Here is a 16125-nt window from a genome sequence, read left to right as displayed (position 1 = left end):
GAGACTGTGGAGTGGATTGGTGCGCCGTTGTTTCAGTCTGTAGGATTTCATTTTCTCTCCTGCCTACGGATATAAGAGTAAGGTTAGAAGTAAATAAAGCAGTTAGTACTGTTCAGGTATTGCTGTAGAGCCATTTAGTCGGACATGTGTTGAGTTATACGGGAATGTGCCCAGTAATGGAGGGAGGACTCTCAGGAAACAGCGATTAAGATCCCCGGGAAGTTCAGCAACAATTGCTTTCCACTCTGTGCTTGGACGTGTTCCAACAAGAATAGTGAGCACAAATCTCTCTCTACAAAACATTCAGTTGTATTTCTCACTTACATACCTCTTATAGATCAACAGATTTAACATATTGTTGTGTCTGAGTGTGCGTTGTCACTGGTTCAGTGGGTGAGGGAGGGTTTGTCCAGAGCTTATTCCCCAGTCGGCAAGTGAGGAAGGGTGGGGCGAGTTCCTCCTGTGTACACTTCCAAGTCTTTCATCTGTGGGGGAGCGTCTGCTGGCATGCGTCGTTCTTAGATTAAAGGAACAGTTTGTCCAAAAAATGAAAAATTCAGCCTCGTGATGAAAAGGCAGGTGAAGTTTCATAGTCCAGCAAACATTCCTGGAGGTTCACAGCAAAACAATGTTGCAGCTTTCTCCTGAACGAAGCAAGTAGGGCCTTAAAACATCGACTAAAATTAAATTTGTTGAGTGTATGCCTCCGCCAAGGCCCAACCGTCCCAGTTTAATACAATCAAGTCCAGTCACATTATCCAGGTTTACATCAAATTGTTCTCACTTATCATTATGAGCCAGCTAAATAAAGGAAAGTGAGAGAAACAAATCCTGGATCTGTCACCAAAAGTTAACCCTTTATCTGGCACTCATTGAAAATGTTATAAGAGGTTTATATATAAAAAGATATATAAGAAAAACTTAAAGACTTAAAGGAACATTTATTTATTTTTTAAACATTTTTTATGGAACATTAATAATACACACATCTATATACCAGTACAACATAAATAACAAATATAATGATATTTTTATATATAACACAATATGTAACATAAATATCATTATATTTGTTATTTATCTTATATTAGTATATAGATGTGTGTATTATTAATGTTCCATAAAAAATTTAAGAAAAAACTAAAGACTTAAAGGAACAATTATTTTTAACATTCTTTATGGAACATTAATAACACACAGATCTATATACCAATACAACATAAATAACAAATATAATGATATTTATATATATAACACAATATATAACATAGATAACAAATACAACATGTATCAAAGTCCACTCCAGTCCAGTCCAGTCATTTATGCTGCATAGCAACGCCATTTTCCGATCCTGCTGACAAACCAACCAACCAACAAAAAGAACTACAAACTAACGGAAAAAGACTAATCCAAGTCAGCAGGAGCAACAACATCTCATATTCATTTGAAAAGATGTTTCCACAACCTTTCTTTAAGACTAAATCTTCACTGTAGCTGCAGGAATCTGTATTAGTTCACCCACCTACAGAAACACTGTCTAGATGGATCTGTAACTCTAATGAAAAGGTATTTAGAATGAATGTATCTCGTTTTATTTGACCGTGGCTGTTATGTGAGGAGTGGGAGTATAAACAAGGTGTGCCTGTGGAGACGGGGCCGACCGGTACCTTGATTAAACAAGGGCACACTTTCACTTTCACATGTTTCCAGATATGAAGACACAAACAGAGGGAGGATGTGTGTCGTGAGAACAGGCTGCTCTGCCAACATTCTTCCACCACAATAGAGAATCATAACACGGCGTGAGCTCATTCGGGTTTGTGACCACCTTTGGGTTTGACGACGTGTGTTTTTTTCCGCTCACCGAAAGAAAACTGGGAATAATGTTTGTCCGTTTCATCCTTCTGGTTGTTTGCTTGGTGAGTTTCCTGCGCAGCTTCCATGTGTCCAGTTGTGGTAAGTGACGAGGGATTTTTTAGTGTCTAATTATGTTTTTCAATGTTCCATCCTGTGCCTTTAATTTTAAGTCACATTTGAAATACGATTGTGTGATTCTTTGGGGCATTCATCCGTCTGTAATTAGGTATTTCATTCATTAAAGTATGTGGGTTCTTCTGTTCTTGTAAAGTGCGTGAGAAATAAATTCAAATCAATAACAAGTAGACAAGTAGATATCTTGAATAAATGAAAACGTCAACTTACAACATCACCGCATTGTGTGCAGTTTGGAGTTTTTTTGAGTTAATGTGTGTGGATTTTGTTCATTTACAACTGTGTCCCTGCTGTGCATGCAAAATAATTAGGCAGCATTAAATATACACACACTGAAGCAGGCCATTTGTTTATTTTTGTCAGTATGTCAATTTGTGGTTATATTTCCCCATTTTTTAAAGAACATAGAATTAATAAAGTACGCCTTCTTCCTCTGAAGCAAAGCTACAGACAGCAACAGCTCCGATTGTCACTGAGTGGAATGACAGATTCAAGTGTTTAAACACTCATCTGATTGCTAACTTCAAACAAGCTGTTTAAAAGTCAATATTTGTATCTGTGTTACAGACCAGTTAAGGCTGCCTGACAACATACGCTCCAGTACTGAAGCAAGAGCTATTAAGCAATTTGTTTTCCCCTTTTTTTTTAAAGTGTCTGAAAAGTTTCTATGTAGGAAAAAAAAAAATTGCATTAAAAAAAACAAAAATGTGTTTTGGTTTTCTTGAATGTTACAGTTTTAGATGCTCTTGCTCGTTTTACATCGAGCTTCTTAAATCACAACCTTTAACCTTTGTGTTACAGATCACAACTGTGCAGATAAACCTGTGTTAACTCCATCCAGACTGGTGGTGAAGTATGGTGACCCAGCCAGTGTGAATTGCTCTGTATGTCAGAATTGCCACCCGAGTATCTTTGGTTGGGAAATACCTGTGGGAACCCAAGAAAAACATGGAACTCTGATTTCATGGTCGGTTGACCAGTTGACAGAATGGGGCGTTTCTCCTATGTGCTATTATATTGCTGAAGGAGATCACCAGTGTTGCAGCGATCTACCTGTAACTGTCTACCGTAAGTACATTTGCTGTTGAACAAAATGCCGCTGCTGGCGAAGAGTTGATCATTTATGACTTAAAGTTAAGCTGCTTTACAGTGTGTCTCTCTATGTCCTGTCTCCACAGAACCTCCAGACAATGTGTCCATCAGCTTTAAAAATCACAATGGCTCGATGTCGGAGGGTCGACAGTACACTCTGCAGTGTTCAGTCAAGAACACCGCTCCTGTTGAAAACCTCCGTGTGACCTTCTACAGTGGACAGCGGAAACTAGATCAGATAAAGTCTAACAGCAAAGGGGAAAAACCAGTGTCTGAGACTTTGGAACTGGACTTCAGCCCCAGGAAAGAAGATGATGGCAGCCAGCTCTGGTGTGAAGCCGAGCTACACCTGGGAGATGACGGACCACAGCCCCCTCCAGTGGTGAAGTCACAACATATCACTGCCACTGTCCACTGTGAGTCTGACAGCAACACAAAAAAACAAAAAACAACACACCTCAATTATGCATTAAGCCGAGTACTGAAACCTTGTAGTTATACAAAAATAACCAAACAAAAGTCTGCATTGTAAACATGAAGCTGCAGGTGGGAGCTGGTTAGCTTCATTCAGCACAAACACTGGAAACAAACGTAGCCTTGATAGCATTGTTCTGTGTTAAGGTCAAAATCGACCCGCCGGCTGCCAGAACTGCATGAATAAAGATGCTGTTCCCTTCCCTCCAAGTGTTTTATCATTCACAATAAACAAACGTCTGCGGCTGTAGTTGAGTCCTTAAACCAGGAAGTTAGTTATTTTTGCACATCCGCTTCCCTCGTCTGGAACTCAATGGGTTTTTTTAACGTGTTTACAATTAAATGCCTGATATCAGGTCTGTGGTTACAATAGACGTACAATATTTGCCATATTTTGTTCTACGATATAAAATAGAACCAGTAAATGTCGCGCAATTTAATTATAAAACATTTTTTTTAAATGTTGGTTGCTAACAAGTGTCTAAATGCGACTACAGAGGTTGTCACGGACATTAGACTCATCTACTCACTACTTCAAATTAAAAACACATGAATGCCCATTAACAATTAACATATATTACCGTCAAACTACAGTGGAAAAGACTTCATGCTACATTAGCTAACATTAACTGCTGTGATAAAAGTAAGACGAACTCAACCACATTATAGCTAGCTTTTTAAATAGAGTTAATATAAAATATATATCATGCTAGCTTAACATTATATTCTTGTATTTAATGGAGGAAAATATATCATTTCTAAAACTATGCAAAACACCATAAAAATACAAACTTGTATATTTGTTTGCACTAAATAATATCAGACAAGAATACTGACATAAATCAATAAAACAATAAATATGATTTACATCGTGCATCCATATTTAGCGGACAATAAACTATTAATCAAACACAATGTTTTCTCAAACCAAAGAAACACAATATAAACATGTTAATATGAGTGTAAATAGCAGCTGACTTATGAAGCTGTTTTTGTGGACTTTGATAACTTTCTGACCACTTCCTCTGTTATTCTGGATATTTATTGTTCGCTCACCTTTTCTTCCATGAAGCCTTTTGCATTCACCACTAGATGGTACAAAAGAACAAGTACATCATTTTCACTTGATGAACATGTGCTGTAACAGCTGTATTAATCTCATGGACTTCTCGAGAACAAAGAAAAAAAATTTATATATGTATTCTATTTTATTTTATTTTATTAAAAAGGCAACCTACTGTTTTAATATGTGTATACATGTTTGGATTAATGACTTTCCTCCTCCACCACGACTCAGATAAGCCTCAGCTGAACGGGTTACAAAGTCTGGATCCAATCACCGTCACAGAAGGAGAACCTCTACAACTGGACTGCTCAGCTGTGGGAAACCCAGAACCCTCATACATCTGGTCCTCCCCGTCATCTAATAGTAGTTCCTCTGTGGAAAGTGTCTTCATGATCGGGTCTGTAACTCCTGCTGATGAAGGGCAGTACACTTGTACAGTCTATAACTATGTGGGGACTACCAGTGTGGAGTTTAATGTCACTGTCACAGGTGAGTTCAGACTTTTAACTGTTCTCTTCGTCTTTATTCACTTTAACCTCTGATTCTACTCATTCTAAAAACACACTGACAGCAGGAGTTGTCGTGGTTACCATCTTCATCGTCATCTGCAGACGTGGAGCTACATGAGACTTGTAAAACACACACTGTGGTAATAGTTCACATTGCTACATCCCCAATTTATGTCGTAGTTGTGCTTTATTTACCTTTTTGTGAGCATTATGGAGCATGTACGGAAGCCCAAAGCTGACAAAAGGCAGCAAAGCAATTGTCGCACAACATGTAAAGCGCTGAAGTGACGTCACATCCACCACCGGGACCTGATTTTGGAGAAAAATGAGGAGATATTCGTATGTGTGTGAATGTGTAAATGAGAGGTATTAACTTTTAGCACTTTGTAGAAGGCGCTTTATAAAGTTCACTCCATTGACTTGTTTTAGCTCACGGGGTGGAGCTGCCACATCCAATATGGCGGCGACGTCGGCGTATATCAGCAACGGGCCATCCTGCTCAATTAGGCGTACGGTCTATGTATATCTGTCTATGGATATGACCAGATTAACTTTGATTTTCATCTTTGTTAATACTTTTCTGCATAGACATATAAAGAGACATATTTATATGTCTATGCTTTTCTGTGCCAAGGTGGCGGCCATGTTGGTGACGTATGTAGAGCGCGACGATGTAGTTCACTGAGTGGTTTGACACAAAACTAGACCACGTTTTACATTGTTTAACTTTTTTATTTGGAAAATAACATTTAAAATTCACAGGGGGATCCAAAAAATGTTTTTGTCTCTCCCTACTGACTGCTGTATAAATGTTTTACCAAATAAGGTCTGATGAGGTCCACCACAAGGGGCGTGGCTCCAACACTCCATAACTCATTTCCTAAGTTTTTTGGTTTGTCCAGGGCGAGATGTGAAGGATACATAGATGATTAACTGTTTGCAAAGACAAAGGAAGGAAAATGTAATAGTTAAACAATAAAATTGGCTAGTTAATGATAAATAGAGGTATAAATAATACACTGTTTTGAGGTGAAGGAAGGACATACAAACTTTGGCTGTTTAAGTACATTTTGTTCATTTTTGGGGGCCCATATAATATCACCAACAACATAAACATATATATGATATAACGTCAAGAGGTGTCGTTATTGTCCTTCAGCTGAAGTTTGACAGAATAATAAGTCAGCTGCCTATGTGTCCGTAGTTCTAACCACAGAGAAGACCCCGACCACAGTGACGACCCCGACCACAGTGACGTACCCGACCACGGTGACGAACCCGACCACGGTGACAAACCCGACCACGGTGACGAACTCGACCACGGTGATGCAACCAACCATGACAACACCAACAGAGCGGAACAGAAGTTCCAGCAGCGTCCTGATTCACTGGTTCATCTGGTGTTTTACGCTTTTGTTTTCTGTTCTGGTTTGAGTGAATTCACAGAGAATGCAAAAGGAGATGTGTTGCTCGAGCAACAGCATGTAATGTTTATGAGTGTAATCGAGAATGAAAAGGCATTTTATCATATACAATCAGCTCTCTGAATGAAAGCAGCCTGTTGTGTGATCATGCGTACTTTATGCGATGAACTGAGATCTAAACACAAAAGACCATCAACTTGTACGTGAGTAATTTTTACATTACTTTTGTTTTCTGCATACACATATCCTACACAATGCTGAAATAACTGTTAAGTTAGAGTGGCTATACTTTATAGTTAGTTACGATAACTAACATCAGCATGCTAATATGTTAACAATGACAATGCTGACACTGTTAGGTATAATTTTCCGCATGTGTACTTCCCCGGATGTTCCATCTACCTGCTCAGGGACTACGGGTGGAAAATAGCAACTTGCTGAAACCTCTCCTTGTTATATACAGGGTTAATGTTTTATTGTGCACTGTCCCTGTTCAAATAAAGAAATAGCATTATTATTGTTATAAATAAAGAAATATAATAATAATAATAGTACCCCATTAGCACAAATACTAAGACGGTAAATTGTGAATTGTTCATAGTGCAGATTTGAGGCTTAATGTGGCTTCTTAATGTGGCAGTGCTCCTCTCTGTACTTCTGTTAAAGACACAACATTTCTTCATTAAAGTGTCTCAAAACAGCTTGACCTCTGTTGTTTATTTGTGGCATTCTATAACTACATTATTCTAAATGTTTCCAACAATGTTCAAACCCAGAGAAAACTGTATTGTAACAGAAGGTGCGTTTCATTCGGTCACCTGTAACAACAACTTCTGGGAGAAAGTCACAATGTGAGGATGGAAGTCTGTGAATAACGCTGCATCTGTGCACATTTCTGGTTGAGTAGTGTAGTCATGTATCAGAGTTGTACCTATAAACATGTTTCAGACTTTTGACCTGAATGCTTTAAATGTGTAAACTTGTGTATTTCGATAGGCACTTAGGATGTATTGAAGTTTGATTCCCAGTCTGTTAAAGCAACTACTCTGACTCTTTATTACACAATTGTATCTAAAACGCATTAAAACATAATTCATATTTTCAAAAAATGATTTTTGAAATCCTGGCTTTGGCTTTGTTCTGAACGCACTGTGGTGACTGACACTGTAACTTAGAATACATGAGACTATAATTTGTCATAAGTAAATAAAAACCTTGTAATTAACATTCTGTTAGATCAGTGCCATATTTGTTTTCCCTACCATTTAAAATAGTTAAGCTTTTTGAAGTTGAATACATGATTTTGTTCCCCGGGCTCATGTGTAACAAACATTAATGGGAGTAAAAGTTGGATGAATTTCTTATCAAGATTACAATCAAAGCATTTCTAGACTACATAACTCTCCAAGCCCATTTCCTCTAATTGAATAGCTCTACTACTCCCAACGCTCCCTGAAAATAAACAGGAATTTGCTTTTGTGCCACAGTTTTAAGGCGTTACCTTACAAAGTGTATTACAGTCTCTAGTTTGGGACTACTTTGGGTCCTTGAAAAGCGCTATATAAATTAAATGAATTTTTATTATTATTATTATTATTATTATTATTAGTGCTTCTGCTCTTCCTAGTAAGAATTCATTCTCATCAGGCAAAGGTTGTGGCATTTTTCACGGTGACAGTGTTTTTATTCACCACTAGGAGGCACCATAGTAGAATTATCCTCAAGAAAATGACCTGTTCATGAGGTTTTATATGTTTGACCACAGCCACACCTAAAGATATCAACAGGGATGTTATCTCAGATGTCCTTTGTACAGAAAGGAAGGAAGGAAGTTTTATATTGTGACAAGCTAACGAATGCTCAAACTCACATAAAAGCATTGAGAACTATGTGACTTGTGTTTGAAAATCAGGGCATTGATGTGTACATGATGACTCCAGTGGAAATCCCAATATGGGCATGTTGTGACTCGTACGAAACCTCACCCCTCTTGCCAGTCCGGTTCTAAAGAATAGTGTTAGTCTGCCACCCACACATGATGATTTAAACTCTCAGTGATTATTTGTTGCATACACAAGTGGCACATGAAGTTAACTGTGGTGTCGAATCGGCAGTCTGAGAGGACAGTGAAGCACGTGAAGGTAGATGATTAGATGTCTGGAAGACAGTAATGACTCATCCATCGTGTATCTCTTCGTGAAAAAGCGCTGTCAGAATGTAACTTTGGAAACTGATTGACATTTTCGGGCTGGGGGAATGAAACAGTGTTAGATTCAGTGTCTGTTCGACAGGCTGACAGTCACATGGAGTCGTGAGTGAGTGTTGCTGAAACACAGGATCGGAATGAGGGGATTGAAATGGAATATGTGGAGGGTTTTTTTAATGTCTAAAATTTGGAACATGTTCAACAATTTCCCTTACAAGGCCCAAATAATAAAATATAAACCATTAGCAGCAGCACCTGGAGGAGCGGGCTGAAACCTGAGCTGTGAGACGCTAAAAAAACATCCAAGTATTCCCTTTGAGTCCCCTCGTTCTGATCCTGTGTAAGAGTTTAGGAACACTTACAACAGACCTACATGACCCTGTGCAACACATATGACAGGGCTCACATTGATGTCATCTCTGACGCTCATGACTACGAATTAGGTTCATTTGAAGATCTTGTCATTTTCCTGTTTAAAGAAAAAATGGGAAGTTTTGAACCAGTCTTATGAATCCCCCCCCCCCCCCCCCCCAAGGACAAAATGTCAAAGTGTTTATTTTAAGACCAACTTCCTCTTATTATGAACTTTAGCTTTACTTCTATGTTTCACTTCTGTTTTTTGCAGCTCTGGAAAACACGTTCATTTCAGTTCATTCATGTCATTTAGACAGATTCACATAGACAGTTAATTTGCCTAGAGGCCTACATTGATATTGAGGTTGTTAATTTCCATTTAAAAAAAAAAAAAAAAAGGTAAAACAGAGAGGCATCTCCTTTTTGCCACTATGTAGAGTACGTGTAGACATAACTTGGCTCTCCTAGCTCATATTACGCTTATCAAGCTGTTTTGGGTAATCTGGGGGAGACAGTGCAGGTGAGTGTATACAAAAATGTCCTGTTTCAAGCTGTCTCTGTTGATGTTATCTGTTATGTAACTGTTGTAGCTCACCTTCTCCTGCTCACACTGTATCAGAACTGTTTACTGGAACTGACTGCCTAACCTGTTACAAAGGATAAGATGTTCAAGATCATGCAGAGGCAAGCTTGATGTGTTCTTCAACTGCCTGCTCACTGTGACATATTAAAACAGTTTGTTGAGTCACTCATCTAACCGAGGAGCTTGAATCATTTACAGTAAGAAGAAAAGTTTCAAGTTGCTGGTAAAATGTTTGAGTTGTTTTCTGTTGTTGGCTAATATTAACTTTCCCGGTTTCATTTGCAATAATGTTGTTTTGTTTTTAATGTTAATGTTCAATTCATGTCTGACTTCAAGCATTAAGTCGGAAATAAATGCTTATACAAGGAACAGTTCGACATGTTCTTCCCGGGAGTTAGCTGAATACAATGATATTACTCTCATGTAGGCTATGCTCAATGTGGAGTTCATGTTAGCCTACTGCTAGCAGCCAGTTAGCTTAGCACACGTGCTATGAGAAGAAACATCCAGCCTGGCTTTGGATAAACCACCATCTTTAAATGTCGCTAACACATTTGTTTAACACATTCACAGTTAGCTTAGCTTACCATACATGCTTGAATCAGGGAAAAGCTAGTCTTGTTCTGTTCAAACCAGTAAAGTCACTAAGTCACACTTTCCGTCTGTTTTATAAATATAAATACCAAAGTGTAAAAACAATGTTGAAAATGAAGCTAAACCCAGCAGCTGCTTAGCTTAGCTTAGCATCAAGGCTGGAATCAGAGGAAAAAAGCTAGTTTTTCTCAATCCAAACCAGCGAGGTCACCAATTTTACAAAACACAAACACCTCAGTGTTAAAACAAATGCAAGAAATGCAGCTTAAACCAGCAGCTGCTTTACTTAGCTTAGCATATAGACTGGAGTCTATAGAGAGAGAGAGATCTTGTTTGTTTAATACATTTGAATACCAAAATGCAGTCTAAAAACAAAATGGAAATGAAGCTACAGCCATAAACCAGCTAGCTTATCTTAGCATAAGGACTGGAATCAGGGGTAAACAGCTAGCCTCACCATTTACTGAAGTGTCAAAACTGAACTAGAAATGAAGCTATAGCCTGCAGACACTTAGCTTAGCGACACTTATCTATGCAGAAAAATGGACACTGCAGTTAAACACCTTTCTGTATGGACTTAACAAGTGAGATATGTTCATTGGTTACCTGTGAAGGTGCTTTTTATCTAAGCTATGCCAGGCTAGCTATTTCCCCCTGATTTCACTCTTTATGCTAAGCTAACTGCTGTCTGCTGGCAGTAGTTTCACTTTAAACAGGCATATACATGAAAGTGAATCCTCTTTACTCAGAATTAAAGCTAATAAGTCATATTTAAAACGTAAAGCTGTTCCTTTTAAATGTATTTTTGTGTTTCCTAGATCTTGAATAGGCTAAATAGATTTAAAAAAAAAAAATCAATGTCAAGTTACTCATTACATGACATCATTAACCACCTGTTAACCACAGGCTGGTTCATTAGAGAGTGGTCCTGGTTTCGGTTTGGTTCAGATGTTATTCAGTCACTGTATAGTTAACCTTTATCCCAGTTGTGTGGCTCTGCTGCTCTTTTTCCAAACACCACATGCCATTAAAATATCTTGGCTCCTGATATGGAGTCCTGAAAGCATGCTGAAGTGGGGGGAGGGAGCAGAGTAGAGGTTAAAAAAAGATATATAAAATATGCAGCGGAGGAGAGGAGAGGGGAAAACATAAGCAATCGAGAATATCTGGAGTATGAAGGGAGGGATGGATGGATAGAATTCCTGTAAGGTCACAACTGAGGGGAAGGTGACCTGTAGATGTTCAAATCTCAGGACCTGAAAGTTGATTCATGTGCTTGACTTTTTCCATACTGAAGGGAGGAAGTGCATTCAGGAAAGAGATAAGGGAAGTGAGTATCCTGATGGCTGAAATTCCTCCACCAAAGTCCTCCTCAAAAAAAAATAGGCCTACCCCAGATTTATGTGCTGAGGCTGATACAGACTGATCTGCATGTGTCCTGTATATACTGTTTAAACCTTCACTTAAGTGGGTGGTGAGGAGGTGAGTCAGGGTCATGAGCTATCAGTCATCTTGAGCGGAATGTACCGGACTTTCCCCCCAAACTATTCGGTGCTTCCTCTCCCAGTTTCAATTTCATTTTTGACGAGTAATGACATCATGACAAACCCGTCATTAGCTGAAGTGTGGCTGCTCTGCTCACACCGCTCTGTTAGTCCGCCTTTCATGGAAAAGAAAGAGGGTGTGTTCCTCTTTTAAGGAGAGATTTTTTTACTTTCCTTTTCACTCGCTCTCCGTCTGACTTGAGGCTCACACGCGTTTTTCATCCTCAGGTTTTCTTTTCAAGACCAGCTGGCAAAAATGTGGATCTCCTACATATTTCTGTGTGTTTCTTTGCTGAACTCTCTTCATGACTTCCATGTGTCCAGTTGTGGTAAGTGTTCCTCATCTGCTGCGGTCTGAAAAAGGCTGTTTTAAGGTTCGCCATTGATAGTGGTTTGTGTGTGTGTGTGTGTGTGTGTGTGTGTGTGTGTGTGTGTGGTCAGTCATCAGCAGTCGAGTCCTTCATATAGAGATAACATCTAACACAGCTCTGTGGGAGCTTTGTCTGCTTTGTATTTGTTTTAATGTTTTTTTAAGAGTTTGTATTTGATCAGCTGTAGTGAAAAGTGGCGGTTATTGCTCGATTTACATGTTCCAGATTCAATAATTAAAGGAGCAATGTGTAGTCTAATCTCAAACAAACTAAGTAAACAAACTCTCTTTGTTTTATTGTCTGAATAAACAAACCGACCATTAAAGAACGACACAGTTTCATACTGTTTTACTTTGTTTATATGTGGCGGACCCTGCCACCTTTCTAGCTTCACACAGTGTTCTGGGACCTTATTGTCCTCTGACAGTTTGTTTATTCAGTTAGGAAAACAATACATGTTTCCGAGTTTATATTATTTCCTAATTAATATTGTAAATATTGAAATTCAGAGTTTTCATTATTTTGTTCAAACTACATCGAGCCTCTTTCAAATATATCTCCTGTTTCCATATGTTTTATATTCATTGCTTTTTAATTATTTGTTGGCCATATTTAGTTTTCCTCTGTTATTGTTTATTATGTACTGTAGTTTGATAGTATTGATGTTTCATATCCTCTGTTAAAGTGTCATTACTGTATGTAATAACTTAACATTTTAAACCCCGTAAAAGAATAAATCCTGTGGCAGCACTGTACATAATTACGGCCACACTAAAGCCACTCACTGAATTTGAGAAAAATCAAAGCTGCTAATGTTACTAATGTTAGGAGGAAACAAACACTGCATTAACAAACAAAGAAGCTGTTATGATAACAGTATGTGGTGCTTATAAGACTTTTAGTTTCTTGAATGTTACAGTTTTAGATGCTTTTGCTAATTCAACATTAAGCTACATGAAATCACAACCTTTAACCTTTGTGTTACAGATCTCAACTGTCCAGATAAACCTGTGTTCACTCCATCCAGACTGGTGGTGAAGTATGGTGACCCAGCCAGTGTGAATTGCTCTGTATGTCAGAATTGCAAGAGCAACTTTAAATTGGAAATACCTGTGGGAACCCAAGAAACAAATGGATCTCTGATTTCATGGACGGTTGACCAGTTGACAGAATGGGGCCTTAATCCTACGTGCTATCATGTTGATGATGCAGGTCACCAGTGTTGTAGCATTCTACCTGTAACTCTCTACAGTAAGTGAACTTGTTGCTTGTGGTGGTTTTATCATTATTTTCAGAATGAGTGCTAAAGGAGTGGAGTCACAGTTCTATATTTCTTGATTTGGTCTTTCACATATACATTGATTTCTATTAATTGTGTCTCGATCTCTCTACACTTCTCTACGTCCTCTTCCCTGTCTCCTCAGAGCCTCCAGACAATGTGGGATTAAACATTAAAGGTAACTCTTGGGTGATGTCTGAGGGCCAGAACATCACTCTGAAGTGTTCGGTCCAAAATGTTGCTCCTGTTGAAAACCTCCGTGTGACCTTCTACAGTGGACATCGGCAACTAGGTCAGAAACGATCGAACAAGAAAAGAGAAAAACCAGAGTCTGACACGTTTGAACTATACTTCAGCCCCACTAAAGAAGATGATGGAGGAGAGTTCCGGTGTGAAGCCGAGCTGCTTCTGGGACCTGACGGACCACAGCCCCCTCCAGTGGTGAAGTCACAAAACTTCCCTGCAACTGTCTTCTGTGAGTCTGACAGCAAAATCAACACCCCACGACACCTTTTGTTATCATTTTGACCTCTTTTGCAGAGATGGAAGAAATGTTTGATCTGTTACTTAAAGCTGCTCTAATCAATATTTGTGGAGGATCACATGACTACCTGCTAGTGAAAGTGGTGCTGAACCCACAGATGATCATCCACTGACTCTGCAGACCTTTATATTGTTTTCATCTCTTATATTGTTCATCCTCATGAGTTTACAAGGCACCAAAAGTACAGTTGCAGCATTAAAGCAGTTCAATCAGCATAACTGGAGGACATTTTAGTATAAAGTAGAAAGAAACCTTAAATGGATTCATCAGATTTTGTTTTTTTTAATCCAAGTGAATGTTAATGTTGCTCCGCGTCTGTAGTTTTACATTAACACATTGGCCATATCTACTTGCAGGATGATGATAATATGTTCCTGCTGCTCCCAAGTAGCCAACAAGTCACGTGTTGCAGGTTTAAATGTAGCAATATTAAACTGTGAGATATACTCCATTACAAGTCAGAGTGTATTGTTCCAGTCCAGAAGCACCTCAGAGTGAGGAGTCGCTTCTTTAAGATTGTTAAATTACACCTGAATGTATCATGATGACAATGATTATAACTACTGATGCAACACATGTAACACGTGTTTCCATTTATATTTTCATTGCTGTCAGTTGCTGCTTCCGTTAGCTGCTGACAGTTGAGTTGATAATAACACGTTATTTTGGGGGTGCTTCTCACGAACCTCACAACGACTCATGACATTGACTTGCTGATTTATTGGCGAACAGTACAATGGAATAACTTTGGTGAGCGATAACAAAGTTCCTTAAAGCGCCGCCATGAGATCCAGACATGTTTTAATATGTATATAAAACACTCTCTGCGTTTGGCTTACAAACTGTTTGTGATGTCACAAATCATGCTAGTAAAATCCGATTTTCTGTGAAATCAAAAAAGAAATTATAAAACAGCTGTTCAATGCCAATTAGCAAATGTTAGCATACTAACTAACCCTGTCACTGTGATCATCTTAGGTTATTGACATGAGCATTAGGCTTAAAACGCCACTGTGGCTAAATAAAGCCTCAGTGACTCATAAATAACATACCAGTAACTCTTAACATGTCACTATCATTTAGTTACCGTGTCTAATACAGTGAAGTGACATTCTGAGGCGAATGTTTAAAAATATACAGCAGCAGAAACTGAAAGTGAAGCACATCAGCCTGTTAGGGACGATACTGTGGCTTTAGGTACTTTCCATCCAATGCTGTTTTACAATGTTTTGTCGATCTGGATCTAATCTATAATCTGATCACATTTCAAAATTTGTTCCCATTTTGCTGTAATAACGTGCTGTATTTCTTCATCGCTCAATCAACACACAGATGAGCCGGATCTATCGGGGGCGTCACATCCAAGTCCGACTGTTCTCACAGAGGGAAACCCTCTAGAACTGAATTGCTCGGCTGTGGGAAACCCCAGCCCCACATACACCTGGACGGGCCCATCAGGTGTGTCCTCCACCAAGAGCAGCGTTCTCATTATCAACTCTACAACTACCGAGGATAAAGGGCAGTACACCTGCTTTGTACACAACAACCAGGGGAACGTCACTGTGAAGTTCGACGTGGACGTTAAACGTGAGTTTGAAGTTTTGTCATGCCCAGTCTTCTACTGTCACTGGAAAGAGAGTCACTTAACCACTATATTGCTTTCAGTTGTGCTTTCTCACATCAGTGGATCATTTATTCTAACACACAGGAAGGAAGTTCATTGTGACTGTTTTAGTGTTTGGTATTGGTCAGATCTAAAATATTCTCTGTTCCTTTTTTTTCTTTCTGCAGGCGACTACACCATATACTACATAGTTGCAGGAGTAATAGGTGCTGTTCTGTTAATCCTCCTGGTGGTAATTATATACTTCAAATACTACAAAAACACAAAGATGGGCCAGTACAACCTGAAGGACGTTTTGCGTTTTCACAGACAGCACTCCGCTGTGCCCACAGAATTGTGAGTCTGCTGGAAGGTGTGAAATGTGTATGAACCCTTTTGAGCTGTTGCTTTTCACAAGCTGCAGCTATAAGGGTCGTCCCACGTGGGTCAGAGGTTAAGACGTCAACCACGAACCACAACATCCTTGGTT

The 16125-nt window shown here is 38.9% G+C and overlaps 1 protein-coding gene across 1 annotated transcript in view; it reads left to right on the top strand.

Moving 5' to 3' along the window:
• The first annotated feature begins 1688 nt into the window (after positions 1-1688).
• Positions 1689-16125, top strand: part of LOC115589450 (vascular cell adhesion protein 1-like) — a 31476-nt gene continuing 17039 nt past the window's right edge. Inside the window, exons 1-9 of the mRNA XM_030430294.1 lie at positions 1689-1956; positions 2794-3060; positions 3171-3500; positions 4856-5113; positions 6338-6561; positions 9875-9897; positions 12067-12167; positions 13197-13460; positions 13634-13963. Coding sequence (XP_030286154.1) covers positions 1884-1956; positions 2794-3060; positions 3171-3500; positions 4856-5113; positions 6338-6561; positions 9875-9897; positions 12067-12167; positions 13197-13460; positions 13634-13963 — 1870 coding nt within the window. The 5' untranslated portion in view covers positions 1689-1883. The remainder of the gene's footprint in view (positions 1957-2793; positions 3061-3170; positions 3501-4855; positions 5114-6337; positions 6562-9874; positions 9898-12066; positions 12168-13196; positions 13461-13633; positions 13964-16125) is intronic.

This window comes from Sparus aurata, chromosome 1, assembly GCF_900880675.1.
Source record: "Sparus aurata chromosome 1, fSpaAur1.1, whole genome shotgun sequence".
Lineage (NCBI taxonomy): Eukaryota > Metazoa > Chordata > Actinopteri > Spariformes > Sparidae > Sparus > Sparus aurata.
Note: the sequence above shows the minus strand (reverse complement) of the source record. Positions and strands in the feature narration are given on the sequence as shown.